Source organism: Typopeltis vanoorti, chromosome 16 (genome assembly GCF_054136105.1).
Source record: "Typopeltis vanoorti isolate ZY-2024b chromosome 16, IOZ_Tvanoo_1.0, whole genome shotgun sequence".
NCBI lineage: Eukaryota > Metazoa > Arthropoda > Arachnida > Uropygi > Thelyphonidae > Typopeltis > Typopeltis vanoorti.
The window spans coordinates 12,393,646-12,413,973 of record NC_143564.1 but is presented as its reverse complement, the minus strand read 5'-3'; the positions used below and the strand labels follow the sequence as shown (position 1 = coordinate 12,413,973).

The 20,328-nt window shown below is 37.2% G+C and overlaps 1 protein-coding gene across 1 annotated transcript in view; it reads right to left on the bottom strand.

The window, feature by feature from the left end:
- Window positions 1-20,328, bottom strand: part of LOC150097850 (tyrosine-protein phosphatase 10D-like) — a 501,687-nt gene that overhangs the window by 265,611 nt on the left and 215,748 nt on the right. The window contains exon 13 of the mRNA XM_090406609.1: window positions 15,639-15,781. Coding sequence (XP_090262735.1) covers window positions 15,639-15,781 — 143 coding nt within the window. The remainder of the gene's footprint in view (window positions 1-15,638; window positions 15,782-20,328) is intronic.

Here is a 20,328-nt window from a genome sequence, read left to right as displayed (position 1 = left end):
AGAAGAAGCAGCAGCAGCAGAGACCATTTACAAAGTTAATTGAGGAAGTCTACGAAACATTATTTCAGTTATAAGTTAGGTGTTCAAGATAAAAGCTGGGCTCCACATGTGTTGTTTCAGCCAAGCCTGCATCTGCAAGCTTGGCTGAAACAAAGGGCATGCAAGGAACCAAATCTTGCATGCCCTTTGTTGTTCCAATGATTTGGAGAGAGCCAACCAATAATTTTACTGACTGTTATTTTTGCCTTACAAAAGTTTCAGAAATTTCATAAAAAAAATAAGAAATATGTTGTGTGTCCAAATGTTGCATCGATTTTGCAACCAGTACCCCATTCTGTTGATTTGCCAGTACTGAAACACCCAACACTTAGAGACATTGAGTGGTGGTGGTGAAGAAACAGAGGAAATATTTGACACAGAACATGATTTTGGAGTCAAAAACAACAATCCATACTTAATCACCCAAGAGGAATTGAATGACCTTGTAAGCGATCTTAATCTTACAAAGGATCAAACAAAACCATTAGCATCACAGCTGCAATGATGGAATTTCCAAGCTGAAGGAACTAAGGTCACTTGTTTCAGACACTGTCAAAGTGAGTACATCAGTTATTTCAGTGAAAGTGATACCCTGACATTTTGTATTAACAAGATGGGCTAATGGGGTCCTATGGCATTGAACACACAATCTGAATGGTGACTTTTTACTGATTTGTCAAAATCCAGTCTGAAAGCTGTTCTTCACAATGGGTGCTTATATCTATCTATCTATCCTAATAGTCCGTTACGTTACTATGAAGGAAACATACAAAAACATGAAAACAGTGCTGGGAAACATTAATTATGATGCCTACAAGTAGAAAATCTGTGGAGAACTTAAAGTCATTGCTATTTTGCTTGGGTTACAAATAGGATGCATTAAGTACTGTTGCTATGTGAATGGGACAACAGGACCAAGAGTAATCATTATGTTGTTAAACAGCAACCTTTGCATACACATCTCATACCTGGAGAAAAGAATGTTAAACATGGACCACTGGTAGAGACAGAAAAAATCTATTTGCCACCACTTCACATCAAACTTCGACTCGTAAAACTTTGTGAAAGCAATGAATCAAGAAGAAACAGGGTTTCAGTATTTGAAACAAAAATTTCCAAAAATAAGTGATGTAAAAGTAAAGGAAGTAATTTTCATTGGACCAGAAATTAGATTGTTAATGAACAATCCCAAATTTGAACAAATTCTAAACCAAAAGAAAGCCAATGCATGGACAAATTTTAAGTTAGTTATAGAAATAGTGTTTATATCATAAAAATGTATAGACTTGTTTCTTAAATGCTATATGTGATAAAAATTAAAAACACATTTGAAATCATCATGATAAATTGAGTAAGATTCACACACAGCTAGAAAGGAAACAAAAAAGGTAAAATTTTTTTGTTTTCTTTCCAGAAAAAAAAATGTTTTGTTTCCTTTCGGATAGTCAGATTATTATCAAAAGTTAAGCTTACTCAATCATGTCCCAAAGATCATACTAAATATACTGAAGTATAAAATAAAATCAAAATCTGAATTTTATTTAGCTGAAGATCAGTTTGGATTCCAGAATGGCAAAGGAACTAGAGAAACAATACTAGCAATAAGAACAATAATAGACAGAAGAAGTAAAGTAAATAAAGCTACATACATTGCTTTTATAGATTTAGACAAGGCATTTGATAGTGTACAGTGGAAAAAGCTTTTCAAATAACGAAGGAAACAGAAATAAACTGGAGAGACAGAAAACTAAGGAAATTGCATACACCAGCCAGAAGATACAAATATGAGAAAACAAAACAACTGCAGAAATACAGAAAAGTGTAAGACAAGTTCATGCATTGTCACCTTTACTTTTCATCCTGCATATACAGAATGTAATGAAATTAATAAAAGAAGGAATGAATGGAGTAACTGTAGGTGGAGTGCAGATACACATGCTATATGATATGCTTTGCTGATGATATAGCTATATTAGCTGAGAATTAACAAGATTAAAAACAGATATCATCTAGAATGATGTTTAATCTGATTATGGACTTACCATAATTGCAGCAAAAACTAAAATAGTAGTGGCAGGTTTAAAGGAACAAAATAAGATAGGGGAAAAAAAATAGGATTAGAGGCATGAATATTGAACAAGTAAAATTTTTCCATATATCTTGGAGGAACTATTCAAGAAGAATGGAAGATGTAAGTTGGAAATCTGAAAAAGAATTGTTATGGCAAAAGAAGTATTAAAGAAAAGGAGATCATTTATTACAAGTAAGATAAGTAAAAACATAATGGAAAATATTTATAAAAACAATTCTTTGGCTATTTGGACTATAACAGCAGAAGACTCAAACAGAACTGAAGTATCTAAAATGTACTGTTAGAGTACTGCTAGAAATAAATTGGAGAGAAAGAAAAACCAATGAAGAAGTTCTGCATGAAATAAAAGAGAGCCAAGTATTGAAGGAGACCATCATAGAAAGACAGATGCAATTCCTGGTCTGAGCATAGATCTACTAATCTGATAAGTATATCTATGCTCAGACCATCAGTTCTTCATCTTCAATGCCTATAAATTACATACCAACACAATCTAATCAAGTCCTAGTTCAAAGTCAAAAATACACATATGATTTAAAATGGAATTTAGTTAATTATTGGTGGAGTGATGCATGATGAGTGGCAGAACCAAATAAAAAATTAAGTATTTTAGATCAACTTTCTCTCAGAAATTAGTTAAGAGATTATAGTGACAATCCCTATTTAGCCTGAATCCAGCATGCTCTTCAACAGAGTTTTCTTCCACAATTTTATTTAGCCTCTTCTCAAGTATGCTTACATAAATCTTACCTGGAACATCCAGTAAGGAAATTTCTCTGTAAATCACACATTTGACTTTATTTCCCATTTTTATAGATGGGTCTGTGCATCTGAAATTCAGCATACTATCCAAGCTTTCTTTCTGAATTATGTAGTGCAATGACTGTAAAGCTTTCATACCTGCATACATTATTATATTATTAATAACAATTATTATTATCATTAAGGCTCCGAGTACAAAGAATGATTGAGAAGAGTGGGACTCCTTATAATTATTATTATTATTATTATTCTGATATCAGATGTCATTCAGATATTAGATATCACCCTTTAATATCATTATATCAGAAGGCACTGTGTAGGCATACAGATGCACACACATTGTTATCACTGCTCCTGTTTTCATAGTTTTAAAGTGGTTTTAAGTCATGTTTTTAATTTGAAAGTGCTGCTATTTAATTCTACTTGTTACGATGAAGACAGGTATGCTTAATTCATTGAAATCGGCTAAGTAAAATCCAAATTTTGTGTGGTGAAAGTCAAAGAGTGAATTGTTGTGACCAACCAGCAAAGAACAAAGGATATCAGCATTTTAAAACACTGCAGTTGCTAAAGGGAAGAAAGTCCAAAGGTCATCGAGACATTGAAGGTCACCAAGCACAATGATCTGTAACAAGTGCAACAAGCCATTAAGTGACAAAGGGATGGGCCCCATTGTTCTGGATGCAGTCAAAGACAACACTACCAGTGCTCCAGGATCTCAGAAAGCACGTGGAAAACAAAAGGAGCTGCGAAATGTACCGAATTGCCCTGTTCATTTTCTCACAATGCTTTGAGAAAATGAACAAAGAACAGACACTAGGCAGAAGCAATGATGCACAAGGTAAGTCCCTTCCTGATCCTAAAATTACAGATAACTTAGATTCATTCAAACTCATGGTTAAAGACTTGCTAAATACACACATGGAACAAATTAACAAAAAATTCGAGAAGTATGAACATTACACACAGTACAATAATCAGACATTTCAAGAAATGCTAGGAACTGTGCGAGACATAAAGACGAAATTAACAGTAACGATAGGAGTGCAAGAAAACTTCAAGTGCAAAAATGAAGAATTGTGGAAAGAGGTAAGCACCCTTGAGTGCCAAATCGAGCACATACTACAAAAAGCAGGAAAAAAAGAACTTCAAATAGAGAAAATACCAGAAGAAAAGACAGAAGATTTAAGCAACACAGTGCAACTGATTGGCACCAAAATTGGCATTCCAGTCACAACCACAGACATAACTTCTGTTAACTGAGGCCCACAAAAACACAAAGAGAGACTGCCATCAATCATTGCTCGTTTTACCAGCAGAAGTCTGAGATACCGCATTCTAGCAGCAATGCAAGAAAACAAGGCCAACAACATTGATCAATCCAACACCAATCTATATATATGAACACTGAATGCTACACTTTAAAAATCTTTTATACCAGGCAAGGAAAACAAAAACAGAGAAAAACTACAAGTTCCTGTGGACTAAGGATTCACAAATATTTATGAGACAGAATGAAAACACTCAAGTTATATAATTGCAAGTGAATCCGACCTACACAGCCTACCAATATAATACATTAATATCCCCATCCTTAAGAACAAGATTTAAAGTTATTTTAAAAACCATATCATGGAGATCTCAAATCTAGGCAAACATATTCAGTCAGAAAATATAAATTTTAAACTTATGACTCTGAAGAAAGGGACAGACAACAAATCCGCCAATACAGACTTCACTATCATACACACAAACATAAGTATAAAGAAACACTGCCTTACATTGATAACACTGTTCAACTACACCCTGACAAACATAGACGTACTAATCCTGACCAAATCTGCAATAAATGACACAGAAGCTTATGCATACAACATCAATAACTACCAGTCCTACACCTTATGTAGACCAAACAAAAGAGGAGGCGGCATCATGGCATTTATCAAAGAAAAATACAGTGTGACCGAAAAACAAAATTGTTTCGAACACATGGAAACACTAATACTGGAAATCAGAAATAACGACAAACATAGTGTCAAATACACGATAAGCATAATATACAGACCCCCAGATAAAAATCCACTCAGCTTTCTGCACGAATTAGAAGCATGGCTAAGTGGCATTGAACAACATACAACAAATCAGCTTATCCTAATAGGAGATATTAACATAAATACTCTAGACAAGTGGTCGGCAACCTGTCGCTCTGGAGCTGCATACGGCTCTTTTAAAATAATTGCAGCTCTTTTCATTATTAAACAATCTATTTTTGAATAATGCAAAATGAATGTTATTTATTAAATTAGAAACTAAAAATCCTAAATATAGCATTTTCAATAAATTAAGGACATTTTACATTTAATCAAGGATATTTTACAATTGAAACTAGTACATGCGATGCTGAAAAATTTAATACTTTCATGTTTGAACTCTTTGAAATTTTTTAACCTGCACAAATAAATCCACATGTAAAAATCAACATTCATAAAATAGATTTTTAATTAAAATATACTAATTCTGCCATACAAAATGAACACTGTGGACTGCACAAAAAACCTGAGATGGTCACATGCAGCCCACAAACCATTGGTTATTCATCACTGCATCTTCTTTTCTTCTTATGCTGCCCGCTCTTCCTCCTCCCATACACGTCAATCTGCATGACCTTTCTTCCCACATATTCATCCTCCAGTCTACTCCCTAAATTTTTTTTTTAACAGATATAATTTTAAAAATGGCTCTTCGCTCCAAAAAGGTTGCCGACCGCTGCTCTAGACCATGCTTCCTCACCCACTAACATACACCTTGATATACTAAGTCAGTACAACATAAACTCTGCCATAAACTCCCCAACAAGAGAAGAAATACTCAACATTCACTAACACAATCATGCATTGACCATATCAACATATGGCCTCCCATCAATACATATACCTCATCAGTAATTAACACCAAAATTGCTGATCACTACTTAGTCTCAGATTCGTTTCATTATGCCACTTCCTCCTCCCCACAACACTGCAAAACTCTACAAAAGTCTATCATATTAAAGAGCATTGTCGACAACCTTATAAAAATACAGACTGGAATTGCCTACTCAAAATAAATGACCCTATACCCTTTATACCAGAACTTCCAATTAATGTTCACAGAAACATGCAACAAAGCATACACAAATGAGGCAACAAACAGACAATAACCCAGGGACAAATGGCGACATCCTAAATAGTATTACTGTAAAAAAATATGGAAAAAGAACTAAAAAAAGTCACCCAGTCTACCCCTGCCTCTTTTCCAGAAACTGGAAAAAGAGGCAGGAGTAGACCATCGATGAGATGGATGGATGGCGTGTGTGGAGTGACTGATCTTCAGAGAGTTGAAGCCGCCAGAAAAGCAAACAACAGGACTACATGGCGAGGCCTGGTGTGGAACATCACCGAGCATTGGAGTGACCATACGGCATATGTAGATGCCCAGTGAACATAGTAGTAGTAAAAAGACATTACCACTTCCAAAAATTTACAGAACATAATGACAATATGAAGCAAACACAGGCTACAATTAATGAATTACTAACTCAAAAAAAGAAAACTTCAGCACAAGATTTTATTGCAAAAAGCTTAGTCAGGATATAAACCGAGAGGAACTAGCAGACTCATTCAACCACTTAAGAATTATTAACACGTTAGCACAAGAACAGTATATTTAATATATTGCTAGATATTTTATTTTGAAAATAATAAACTATCATCAGTGGCTTGACAGGAAACAGTCTTTTACAAGGTAGAATACAAACAATCGATCATTCAAAATTAGAACGAGCCGTGTGATGTTACATCGTTAATCACGATATCATTTCACTGACGAAAGGTAAACATAAGAGAGAGTGCATAAATAAATTACATGTATAAATTTATACAATGTTTGTTATACATGTAATTTATTTATACACTCTTATGTTTACTTTTTTCAGTGAAATGATATCGTAATTAGCGATGTAACATCACGTGGCAAATTCTAATTTTGAATGATCATTTGATTCTACCTTGTAAAAGACTGTTTCCTGTCAAGCCACTGATGACAGTTTGTTATTTTCAAACTGAAATATCTAGCAATATATTAAATATACTGTTTTTGTGCTAACATGTCGATAATTCTTAATTTCATGTCACAAGTTTCTCTCAAAAGTAGAATTTATTCAACCACGCCTTCACAAATAATATCACACAACTCAAAAAAGATAATCTACCAATGATCAAAAAAAATTACCAACACAAAGTCAACAGCAAACTGTGTATTTTCCACCTGTAACAAAACAGGAACTGAAGGAAGCACTCTTACAGCTAAAACCAAAAACCCACTCCATGAATAGACAAAATAAGACTCATAGACATTTAACCCACTTTCAACAAATAAATTCAATACTTTTGAGACTCGTGAACATAATAAACAAAGCCCTTGATAAAAACAAGTATGCTGTCCTTATACTTCTTGACTTAACCAAAGCTTTTGATACATTTGAACATGATATACTGCTGACCAAAGTACATTCAATCTGAATAAGAGGAACACTGCATACCTGGTTCAGGAACTATCTCTCAAGCGAAACACAAGTAACAAAAATAGGCACATGTTACAGCTGGGGTATACAAATAAAACAGTGTCCTACAAGGTGTAATATTATCACCTACTCTATTCAACATATACATCAACGATGTTCATAACCTGGCCACACGAAGTCAAATATTTCAATACGTAGATGACACTGCGCTACTAGCAGTCCACACAGACATCAACATGGCTCTCCCCAAAGCACAACAAGACCTAAATGAAATCGCAACATACTTCTACAAAAATTTAATTGTAATCAACAGCACCAAGACACAAATATTAATAATACATAATCCGAGAATTATGCACCCCAACCAATTTCTTGTCCTTTAAAAGCCAGCTATGATATATGCTATGGAAACTGTGGTCCTAAGGAAAAATAACATCAGCAGGATGGAGGTAGCAGAGATAAGAATGCTTAGATGGATGTGTGGTGTGACCAGAAAGGATTGTCTGAGAAATGACTATGTGAGGGGGAACGGTGAAAGTTATGAACTTAGGAGTGAAGATACAGGAGGCAAGGTTGAGATGGTTTGGTCATGTGATGAGGAGGGAGGATGAATATGTGGGAAGAAAGGTCATGCAGATTGACGTGTATGGGAGGAGGAAGAGCGGGCAGCCAAAGAAGAAAAGAAGGAAGCTGGTGGAGGAGGAGGACTTGAGGATGAAGAACTCGGATGTGGTTACAGTCCAAGACAGGAGGATGTGGAAGAGACTCATCAAAAACAGTGACCCTACTTAAGTGGGACAAGCTGCAGAAAAAGAAGAAGATTATTAAAAAAAATTATTATTATATGGGCACCTCCATGGGGTCTGAAGACTCAACGTGGGAGACCCAATCTATCATACCTCTCCTTGAACCCATTGACAGACAAAGAACTCACAACTGACTCTGGCACCCCATTCCACTCATTCACCACTCTCCAAGCAAAAAAATCCAGTCCTCACACCCTTAATGACTACACCTTTATTCAATTTTCAAGGATGACCCCTTCTTCTGGTCCCTCTAGCAAAGTGCTGAAACATTCCCCCTGCATCTATCTCATAAAATCCTTTAAGCAACTTAAATGTTTCTATCATATCCTCCTCTTTTTCTCCTATCAACCAACTTGCAATTCACACACCGTCAATCTGTCCTTATAGGGCACATTCCACAGGCCACTCACCATCTTGGGTCACCCGCCTCTGAATCCTCTCCACCGCTTCCTCATCACCAAGAAACTCAGAGGACAGAACTGGAATTACAACTTCCTTATCTCTACTTATTAATGTGTTCTTCAATACCAAATAATCTTATGGGTTAATTTGGCAACTTTAGCAATATGTCCTCTAAACTTTAACTTTGTCTACCACCACTCCTAAATCTCTAGTTTCAACTATTTCCTGGAGTACAGTGTCATCAATGTGATACACAGCTTATAATCAATTTATCCCAAATTACATAACTTGACATTACTCGACATTAAACTGATGCCCATTAACTTTTGCCTATACCGACAGCCTATTTAATCGTCCTTCAAGCTCTTCACATCACCTTGATTAACTATTACTCTACCTAATTTTGCATCATCAGCAAACAACCGAATAATTTCCTATCATTTATGTACATAATTAAACAGCAATGGTCCCAGCACTGAACCCTGTGGCACACCACCAGTCACCTGTTTTCGCCTCAATTCTGCCCCTTCATATACCACTTAACCAGTGTCATATCCATTCTCATTTGTGTAACAATGATCCATGTGGTATTCTATCAAATGCCTTTGCAAAATCATTGTGTAGCCATTTCCTTTATCCAACTCAGCTGTTACTCTATTATAAAAAGTTAGTAAATTACTATGGCATGACTGATCCTTCACAAAGCCATGTTGACTCTCATACAGTATCATATTTTTATCTACCCATTCTTGAATTCTCTTTTTTACTCAATTTTTCTAGTACTTTTACCACTACGCCTGAGATACTGATTGGTCTATAATTTGCTACTGTAGTCTTAGAACCTCCCTTATGCAAAAGAATGATTTTGTACTCTTTCCCCCTTGGAACTCTACCAGAGCTGAGACTTAAGTTAAACAGCTAAGTCAAAGGCATTGCCAGTTCTCTTGCATATTCTTGCAAAACTCTAGCTGATACGATCTAATCCCATAGCTGTATTTACATTAAGATTCTGCAATATCCTAAGAACCTCCAATTCATCCACCTCTGTTTCTACATTAGTGTCTATCACACAGGTTGGCGTAACCTATGTGACAGACAACTAGTAACCTATGTGACAGACAACTAATAACCTATTATTATTATTATTATTATCGTTCCGGGCAACTCCAAGGAGTCGACACTCATTGAGGGAGGCCCTAACATCATGTCAAGAACAACTATTCGACATTCACACAGTATCTATCATACCTTGCCTTGAACTCATTCACAGTCGTAGCACCCACAACAGACTCTGGAAGCTTATTCCACTCATTCACTACTCTCCAAGTAAAAAACCTAGCTCTAACACTCTTGTCAACCATGCTCTTGCCCAGCTTCCATTCATGGCCCCTAGTCCTCCCACCACCAGTCATATTTTCAAAAATATCTTCTGGATCAATCTTATAGAAACCCTTCAGTAATTTGAATGTCTCAATCATATCACCCCTCCTTTGCCTATCGCCCAATTTCTGCAACCCACAAATCTTCAACCTATTCTCATAAGGTTCATTCCACAGACCTGCTATCATCTTGGTCACTCTTCTCTGGATCCTCTCCACTTCCTCCCCATCACGAAGAAACCCTGGTGCCCATAACTGGGCACAGAAGTCCAGATGGGGTCTTATCAAGGCTCGATACAGAGGAACAACAACTTGCTTCTCTCTGCATGTTAAAGTATTTTTCATAAGCCAAGTGATTTGGTGAGCTGTTTTAGTTACTTTTGCAATGTGCCCCCTAAACTTCAACTCCCTATCCACCAGCACTCCCAAATCCCTGGCCTCATCAATCTCCTGGAGTACGGTTCCACCTATGCGATATACTGCTGCTATTCTTTTCACCCCAAAGTGCATAACCTTACACTTTGGCACATTAAATTGACATCCATTTTTCCTAGCCCAGTCCTCCAAACTATCCAAATCATCCTGTGCACTCATAATTGCTCTACCCAACTTTGCATCATCAGCAAACAAGTGAACACTTCCTCTCAAATCCTTTCCTATATCATTGATGAACAAATTGAAAAGCAGTGGTCCAAGAACATAGCTCTGTGGCACTCCACTAGTCACAAGCCGTCTTTTAGACTCCACTCCTGAATAAACCCCTCTCTGGTATCTCTGCTTCAACCACCCTCCTATCCATCTCACCAATCCTATATCTATCCCCATCTGCTCCAGTTTACTGATTAGGGTTCTATGTGGTATCCTATCAAAAGCCTTGCAAGGTCCAGTCAGTAGTATTACTGTAAACCCATTACCCCTATCCAGTTCAGCCGTCACTGTGTTATGAAACGTGAGCAAGTTACTGAGGCATGATCTACCCTTCACAAAACCATGTTGTCCCCCATACAATATCCCATTTTCATCTATCCAATCCTGTATTCTTTTCTTGACTAATTTCTCTAAGACCTTGACAATGATTCCTGATATGCTAATTGGTCAGTAATTTACAACAGCAGTCTTGGAACCACCTTTATGCAGTGGAACTATTTCCCCCTCTTTAACCCATGTGTTAACGTAACCTCATAACCTCACTAGGATGATATCTGTGCAAAGTGGCCACTCAGTAACTCAATATTTTATCCACTTCTGTCTCCTCATGACCATCATCACTCATTAAGGTTAATCTTCCACAGTTATTCTTCCTCTTACTTGCCACATAACAATAGAACTCTTAGGGATTTCCTTAGGCCTGCTCGGCTAAATTCTTCTCATAATCTGATTTTGCCTTCCATGCCATACTGGTCACCCTTCTTGCCTGAGCCCTGTACTGTTGATGAGTTTGCTGGTCACCTTTTCTCTTTATAAACCCTCCACAGCATTTTCATTCTTCTGCAGCTCGTGCTTAATGATATCATTCATCCATCTAACTCCTACCAAATTAACCCTCCCCTAGGTATACAATTTAATACTACTTCCTCTAGATGGCCCTTACTATGCACTACTAGCATCCTTACTCTGCAGTATTTTATGCCATGGTACAGATTTAAGCTTCTTCCTAAGCTTATCATAATCATCTACCTTGTAGTTCAACATATACTCCTCTCCTTGACAGAATATTGCTTATGTTGTACAATCCCCCAAGTGAAGACCGCATGGTCACTTTCACCAATTGGAGGCAATGCTGTCACTTAAGTTATAGATAGCTCTTCTGAAGGAAAGGAAAAGTTCCTGGAAAAAGAGTAAAGGGTAGACTGTCAACGAGATTGATGGTGTGCCTGGAGTGAATGATCTTCAGAGAGTTGAAGCCTCCAGAAAAATATACAACAGGACCACCTGGAAAGGATGGGTGTGGCACATCTCCAAGCACCTGTTGATGTTCGGTGAATAGATGGCTAAATTTCATCACCTGATGTAATACCACTGCCCCACTTATTGGAAGCTTGAAAAAGTGCCATGTTTGGTCTCAAGAGCAGGGGTTCTGGACTGTAAAACAAACAAATATATATAATCAATAAAAATAGAAAAAATATTATTTAGCCTGCCCACAATACTGTATTATAGGTTCACAAACTTTTTTTATGACTCCCACCCACCCTTTTGTGGGTGGGAGTCATAAAAAAAAGTGTTGAAAAACTCATGCATATATTATATAAAGCTGTATTTTGCTGTGCAACTTCATTCAGGAATGTTTTTTTTTTTTTTTTTTGTCATCTTGATGTCCACCCCATCTGTTTCTACTTCAAAATCCATGAAATTTGCAACGACAATCATTCTTGTCTGCTTCATTACCAAAAAATGTAACCACAGTAAAAGGGATAAACAGCTTTATTAATGAAATTAATTTGCAGACATTAGCTTTTGTTTTCAATATCACAAAATATCACTATTGCAGTAAAACTAAGATCACAATGGGAATGACTCTATGCCATAACAGTGGATATCTGCCTTTAAGCCTAGTACACATTCAACTGCATCTAAAAAAGTTAACCACTTAGGCTTCTGCGATATGAATTAATATCAAAGATTTGCTGAAATTAGCAATGGATACTGGAAAAATCTTTGACAAAAGATAGCTATTACTATAGCACACAGTTATGCACTGAGTTATCTTTGCATTAGGAACACCCACCTAATAACACATCGGTCCACCTTTCTGTGCAGTCATGACTCGCAGATACCTAGGAACAGATTCCACAAGGTGTCAAACATCCTCAATGCATAACTTGACCCATGGCAGCAGCAGAAACTCTCTCAGTTCAGGCTCATTCCATTGAGGAGGATCAGTAGTTCTCACATCCCATTCTAGCATATCCCACACACATGTTCGGTTGGGTTACAGTCAGGGAAGTTTGGGGGCCAAGGCAATGTTGCAAATTTGTTGTCATGTTCCTCCAACAACTCAGTAGTTAGTAGTTGTATAAACCTGATGACAAGGTGCATTGTCCTTTTGAAAGATAGCACTGTGGTTGGGGTAGATGTCTTGCAGATATGGATAGAGATGATTGGCTAACAGGCTCCTATAGCATTCATCATTCAGTGTTTGTGGGATGATAACCAATAGATCTAGGGATTGCTAGGAAAAGCTTCAAGACCATAACACCACCTCACTGGCCTGCTGAATCCCATGTGCAACCAGGGAATAGGACATCATGCTGTTTACGGCAAATGCAAACCCAGCTATCAGCATAGTGTAGCAGGAAATGGGACTCATCACTCCAGATGACGTTCTTTCATCTATCGATGGTTCATTGCCGACATACCTTAGCCCATGTGAGGCATTGTTTGGAATACCTGGCTGTCATCATGGGTACCCTTGTTGGTCTCCGACTGTGTGGAACCCAAGGTGAAGCAAGGTACACCACATGGTGCATGTGGAAATGGGTCAAACTGCTCCACTCTTATACTGGTCAGTGAACTGTATGACTGTTGCATGTCCTTGCTGGGATACCAGTTGTGACACCCAGCACTCACCTCTAGGATCAACCACGTGTGGCTGACCAGTGTGAGCCCTTCTGCTGGATGTTTCTTCATGGTTAATCCAGTCCTGGTACACCCTTGATATAGTAGCACAGGAGCAACCAACGAGTGCAGCTGCTACCAAAATACTAGCACTTGTCCTCCAGGTGCCCACTATCTGCCTGCAGTCAAATTGGCTTACATTGCCACATTTCCCTACTGATTTACATTTACTGATTATGTACAGAGGATAGGTGTGCCCATTTATAGTAAATGCACCTTATGTTCATTTCACATGGTACTTTGTTATTGCTCCAAATGTGTAAATTAGGGAGGGGGATGCTCCTAATTCAAAGCTAACTCAGTGTAGTTGTTATCTTTGAATTTCCCATTCTTCTCTTAGTTTTACTGCATTGATAATGTTTTGTGATAATCAGAATAAAATATTTTTTAATTAATGTTCATTTAAATAAGTTGCTAACCTTTTTATAGTGGTTATTTACTCATATCTATCTGTGTGTATGTATGTATATATATATATATATATTTTTTTTCTTCTCCCTTTTCCTTTCCTTAATCATCGTTTACTGATGATTAATGCAGATTTTCTTTGTATTGTTTATATATTAATACTACATACATTTCACACTGCTAGCATTGTGAAATGTATGTGGTATTTACTGGTAGCATTTTCAGAGTAAACATAAAGAGATTTGCTGCAAACTAGATCTAAAGAAATGTAGCCTGGGATAGATGCAAAAATGAATAAACAATTTGTAATCCATTATAATTAAAACAATCAGCCAGTCTTGTTCAAATGTTATCCTTATTAGCCAGCAAAGGTTGGTCGATTGGTAGAGCCTCTGCTACTAATGGCTCGCAAAAAGTTAAGCAAGTATGAGCGTGGTTAGTAGTTGGAAGGGAACAATCGTTTGATGCTGTTGGCACACTCTCTCTTGATGAGTCGTTGGACTCCCTGGAGGTGTCTAACAATAATAACATTTGTTATTCTTTGTTTATCACGATGCAGGTAGGATAGTTGAAAATAAAATTAGCGATAGCAAATACATAATAGGTAGATTATATGCAAAACAATAAGGCATGTTTCCACCTAATGCAATATTCTCCATGGGTAGTTAAATGTTGAGCAAAAGGTCACTTTCTTCAGTGGTATGTGGATTCTTGGAAACAGTTGTTAAAATTTAAAAACCATACTTAGTTAGTCATTGAAGCTAGAAACGGAGTAATAGTGGGGGGAGAGAGTGATAGACAAACTATGGTTGACACATTGCTAAGGTGGTTTTATCATAATGTGAGATAACTTATAAGAAGAGAGAAGTTCTTCTCCTTCTTCCTACAAGAAGTGAGCACATAATTAAGATGAGGACAGATTAAGGGAATGTGGTATTCAAAGTTTTTGACAAATAGTTGGAGCAGAAAAGATATGATAAAGGCATACTAGTTAGTTAGGAAATCTTTGTAGATAGAAGTGAAAATTTTCAGCAGATAATGGAAAAGAACTTGGGGTAATGCCTTAAAGCTGAGTTTGTTGGTCAGAAAGCAGGCAGGGTTTTTCACATTAAGCAGGTTGATTGGGTGGAATAGGCCAGTGAAGGATGTTCTGAGAGCATCAAGGAAATATATGAGAGGTATGGGCTTCAACTATGGAGATATAGACTAGAATGAAGAAAGATCACATGGCAGAAAGAAATAGAATTTCTACACCTGCTGAGGGATAATTACTTAAGGCAGCATGTGATGGAAGGGACTAGGGGTGGGAGAATACTGGACCTGGTCACAGGATCAGAAGAGCTATCCATAACTTGAGTGACAGCATTGCCTCCAATTGGTGAAAGTGACCATGTGGTCTTCACTTGGGAGATTGCACAACATGAGCAATATTCTGTCAAGGAGAGGGGTATATGTTGAACTACAAGGTAGATGATTATGATAAGCTTAGGAAGAAGCCTATGACTTTAAAAAAATAAAATGAAAGTATACAATATACAGAAGAAATTCACAGATTATTTTTAAATATTTACCTGTTGTGAGAGCTGAGAAAATGGTTTTTTTACTGGATAATAGTTGATCACGTAATAGTCTTTTCTACCAGGTGGTATTATCCATTTAAAAGTTACATTGCGAGAATCTAATATGTGAAGAATATGTCTAATGGGATTGGGATCTGAAAAAGAATTTTTCATTAATTATGTAAATAAAAACAAAATAGTAATTATACATGTTTATATCATAAAGATATCTAGAAATCACACACTATTGACAGTTACCTTGGAAACCAGTAAGTAAATACTGCACTGGCAACATGCATGGCTCATGCAGTTAACACGAGCCTCAGGGAACCTTCAAAATCCAATTTGCAAATATGTGATCTCAGTTACACTCTTACTATTCATTTCTATCTCAAATCTGGTTTCTATCTTAAGTAAGTGTGTGACTAATTACAAAAAATATTTTTTGTAACGTCACACACAAGCCCATACACAGAGATATATTGACAGAATATCATTTGATAGAAAGAGAACTTAAAAAACAGGATGGATCAGAAAAGATTCAAAAAATTCAAAATTCTGAAAGACAATAGAAATGAAAAAACTGGGCAAAAGTGGGAGGAGAGAATGAGATTATTCTATGATTAAGGATATGGAGAGCAGTACGCCTGAGGAGTGCTTGGTTGGTGGAACAATAGAGAGGGTGGCTTTAGCAATATAAAGAGAGGGAATGATGCAGAAAAGATGATAGTTATGGTGGGTACAAATGACCTCAGAGGTAGTATAAATCGGGTAGCAAAAGATTTAAGAACATAGTTAGATATCATGAAGAAGAAAAGTGTCAATGGGAGGATAGTGTGTGTGCTGACTTGTTCTGACAATTATGAGTTAAGTAGATGAGCGATGATAATGAATGATATGATTGCAAGAATGTGCAAAAAAAAAAAAAGAGGTCTGGATATGGTTGATGTCTAAAGTGTGTTTGAAGGCAAAAGACAGCTTTATGCAAGAGATGGGTTACATCTGAACATGGAAAGTCACAAGCGATTGAAGAAGTTACCGTTTTCTGAACAAGTTGAAGTAATTGGGCAGGAAAGCTAAAATTGAAAAGGTTGAGTATAAAAGGGAGAAACTTAAGCAGTGATTGTATATTTGTTGATCCTCATTCACAGAATAAATTGCAGAATAGAAGGGATAAAAATCAGCATGGGACTACTGAAATTAGTGGCATGTATATCAGTTCTAAAGCTGGTACAAGAACTAAAGGGAATCTGCAATTTTTGTATGCAAATGCAAGAAGCATTTGAAATAAGAGGGAAGAATTTTTGGCATTAGTCAGTACAATTTCACCAAAAGTTGTACGCATTAGTGAAACTTGACTGGCAGCAAAAGATGTGGTCACTGGAATTGAATGTGATGGGTACAGTATTTTCAGGGAGGATAGAGAAGATAGAATGGGGAGAGGAGTACTGTTGATTATAGCTGATGAGTTGCAGCCAAAGAAAGCAGTGTTAGATCCTGAATGGAGAACTTCTTGACAAGTTATTCATTCAGGAATCTAACATGAAAGTTTAACAGAAAAATAAAAAAAAATGCATAATACCTGCTTACCAGCGGAAGGTGAGAACCACCTAGTTTATTGTATGTGAGTATATCAGTATGTGTAATGTATTGGAAATATTTATTGTCAGACGGAAAGCTAAGATTGGGAATTATGTCAGATTAGCATTATATGTAAAGGTAATACTAGCTTATTTTATGTCTTATTAAGCTACCAAAATATCCTAAGTCGCCAAACAGGCAATGACTAATAGATCAAAGGTCACGTCTGGGCCACACGTGCCTACCGTAACGCCGAAGGCTGCAGCTTATGGGGAAGCTGACGTAAGCTTTCTTCGAAAACAACACCCAGTAGCAAGGGGGAAAGCAAAGGATCAACTTAAGGGCGATGTAAGTTAAGGATCACGTGGAAAAAAGAATACCGAGAAAGAGGGCACTGAAAAAGAATATATAAGGCAATACGCGCCAAGCTGCAGGGCTCTCTTTTTTTTGTCTTTCCGGGATTTTGATTATCGAGGACTCTCGACGAGTGATCGGAGATAGGAAGAGCCAGGATGCTATGTCATCGAACAGTGGGCCGTATTCCTGATTGTGCTGAGAAATATTCCGCGGAGAGCCGTACAAGAATCGATAGCTTGTGCAGAATTGTGCCAGCCGCTGGATGACCCACCCGAGGGAGCATAGAAAACTCGTAGTTTCAGCCATAACCAGATTGTATCTGGTAGCAGTGAGAGGAACAACTTAGTTACGAGGTCTGACCCAGAGATAGCAAAGATGAAGGATGACCCGAGCAACACGTGGTCGTTAATAGACCTTCGGAAGAACTTGGTAATGTTGAGATCTTTTTGTTCTATGTCTTGGAATTGTTAGAAGATAGAATTTGTGTCTTGATAAAGCAAATGAGGACATTTTAGAGAACTTTGATATGATAAAGCAATTAATATAGCCAATTCTATTAGACAAAGAATTGTATAGGATGAATCTCTAATTTGTATATGATAGAAGTAGTGAGAACCTTTTGTTAAGTTGAACAAATTTAACTAAGAAAGAAATGAGTTGTGAATTATCTGTTTTAGAGTAACGTGGATGAAAGGATTTTATTTGAATGTGACATTGTTTTGCTCTCATTGGTATTATATGATTTAGCATGTCAGCTTATGTAAGAGGGTTTGATTAGTATTGAACTGTTTGTCTAGCTTAGCATAAGATATTCACTTAGCTAGGAACTTAGAAGTCTTATTAATTTGATGCATAATTTAAAGTATTTGTCTTGGTATCAATAAACATGTTTTGTTACTTAAACCTGAGTCATGCCTGATTTCAAGGTGTCAAGCTACCACTTGTGAAAATAGAACCGATAGCGGGAAGGAGTTTAAATAAATATATGTTTGAGATTAGATCTTAGGTCATGACTGCAAGGTACCAAGATCTATATACTCGAGTGTGAATTCTACATTAAGATATATGCCTGTAGACCTAGGAACATTTCCCTCAACTTGACTTATATTCTTGTTATAGGAAACTGGCTGGTGCAGTTAAAATATAAATTTGCCAGTTTCTAAAAAGGAAATATCACTGGGAGCCAAACAAGGTTATATAAAAGGGTAAAATATAAAATATGAAGATAGAAATCATTTCATAACAGTAGTATATCAAGATGAAAGAAATGTGAATGATATTACATTTGAGGCAGTCTGGTTTGAACTAGTGACCAACGCAACCAAATGGTGATATCAAATGGAAGGAGGAAATATCACGTGCCAAAAAGGAAATGGAATTCATACACCTCCTAAGAGATAATTACTTGAAACAGCACATAACTGAAGGGACTCGTGGTGTGAGAGTGTTGGACCTGGTCATTGGTTCAGAGGATATATGCATGAGTAAGGTGTCCTCGTTGCCTCCAATTGGTGAGAGCAATCATGTGGTATTGACTTGGGAGGTTGCAAAATTTGTGGATTTCTCTCTTAAGAAGGGGTATATACAGAACTACAGGCTAGGCAATTATAACAAGCTTTGGAGTGAGCTTGCAGCAGTCCCATGGCAGAACATATTGCAGGGGAAAAATGTTAGCAGTGCATGGGATAAAATCAGCAGGTATCTGAAGAAGGCAATATCAGATTGTGTCCCCATGGTCAGGAAGACAAACAAGGTAGGCGTTAGATGGATAAGTAGTAGTATCAAGCATGATCTGCAAAAAAAGAAAATGTTATGGAGAATTGACAAGGAGAAAGGCGATCAGTACACCCATGAGCAGAACAAGGCCCAAGCTAGGAAGGTTACCAGCATAGTAAGAAAAGCTAAATCAGATTATGAGAAGACCTTAGCCAAGGAGATCAAGAATAATCCCAAAGAGTTCTTCCGTTATGTGGCAAGTAAAAGGAAGAATGACTTTGGAAGGATAACCTTAGTGGGTGCTGATGGTATCGAGGTGACCACTTTTCAAAAGTCTATCACCCAAGTGAGAATATCTCTGTACCTGTAGCAATGACTAATGTGAGAACTGAAGTTAAGAAATCAGAGGTACTTGGTATATTGCAAAATTTAAATGGGAACACTGCTGTAGGTTTAGATGGAATATCAGCTCGGGTGTTGTGTGAATGTGCAAAGGAACTGTCAACGCCTCTTACTTGGTTATTTAACTTGAGTTTGACCTATGGTATGGTCCCTAGGGAGTGGAAGGAAGGCAAAGTAGTTCCTTTGCATAAAGGTGGCTCTAAAACTGCGGTAGTTAATTATAGACCAATCACCATCTCAGGAGTGGTATTGGAAAAGTTGGTTAAAGACAAAATTCAAGAATGGGTGGATCAGGATATGATACTCTATAGGGGCCAACATAGTTTTGTTAAAGGTCGATCCTGCCTTAGCAATTTGTTAGCTTTTTATAATAGAATGACATCTGAGTTGGACAAAGGAAATGGCTATACAGTGGTACATCTGGATTTTGCTAAGGCTTTTGACAGAATACCCCATGGAATACTGTTGCACAAATTGGAGCAGATGGGGATGGATACCAAACTGGTGATATGGATAGGAGAATGGCTCAGGAAGAAATACCAGAAGGTGGTGTATGGAGGAGCAGAGTCCAGGATGAGGCAGGTGACCAATGGTGTGCCTCAGGGCTCTGTGCTTGGGCCATTGTTGTTTAATTTGTACATGAATG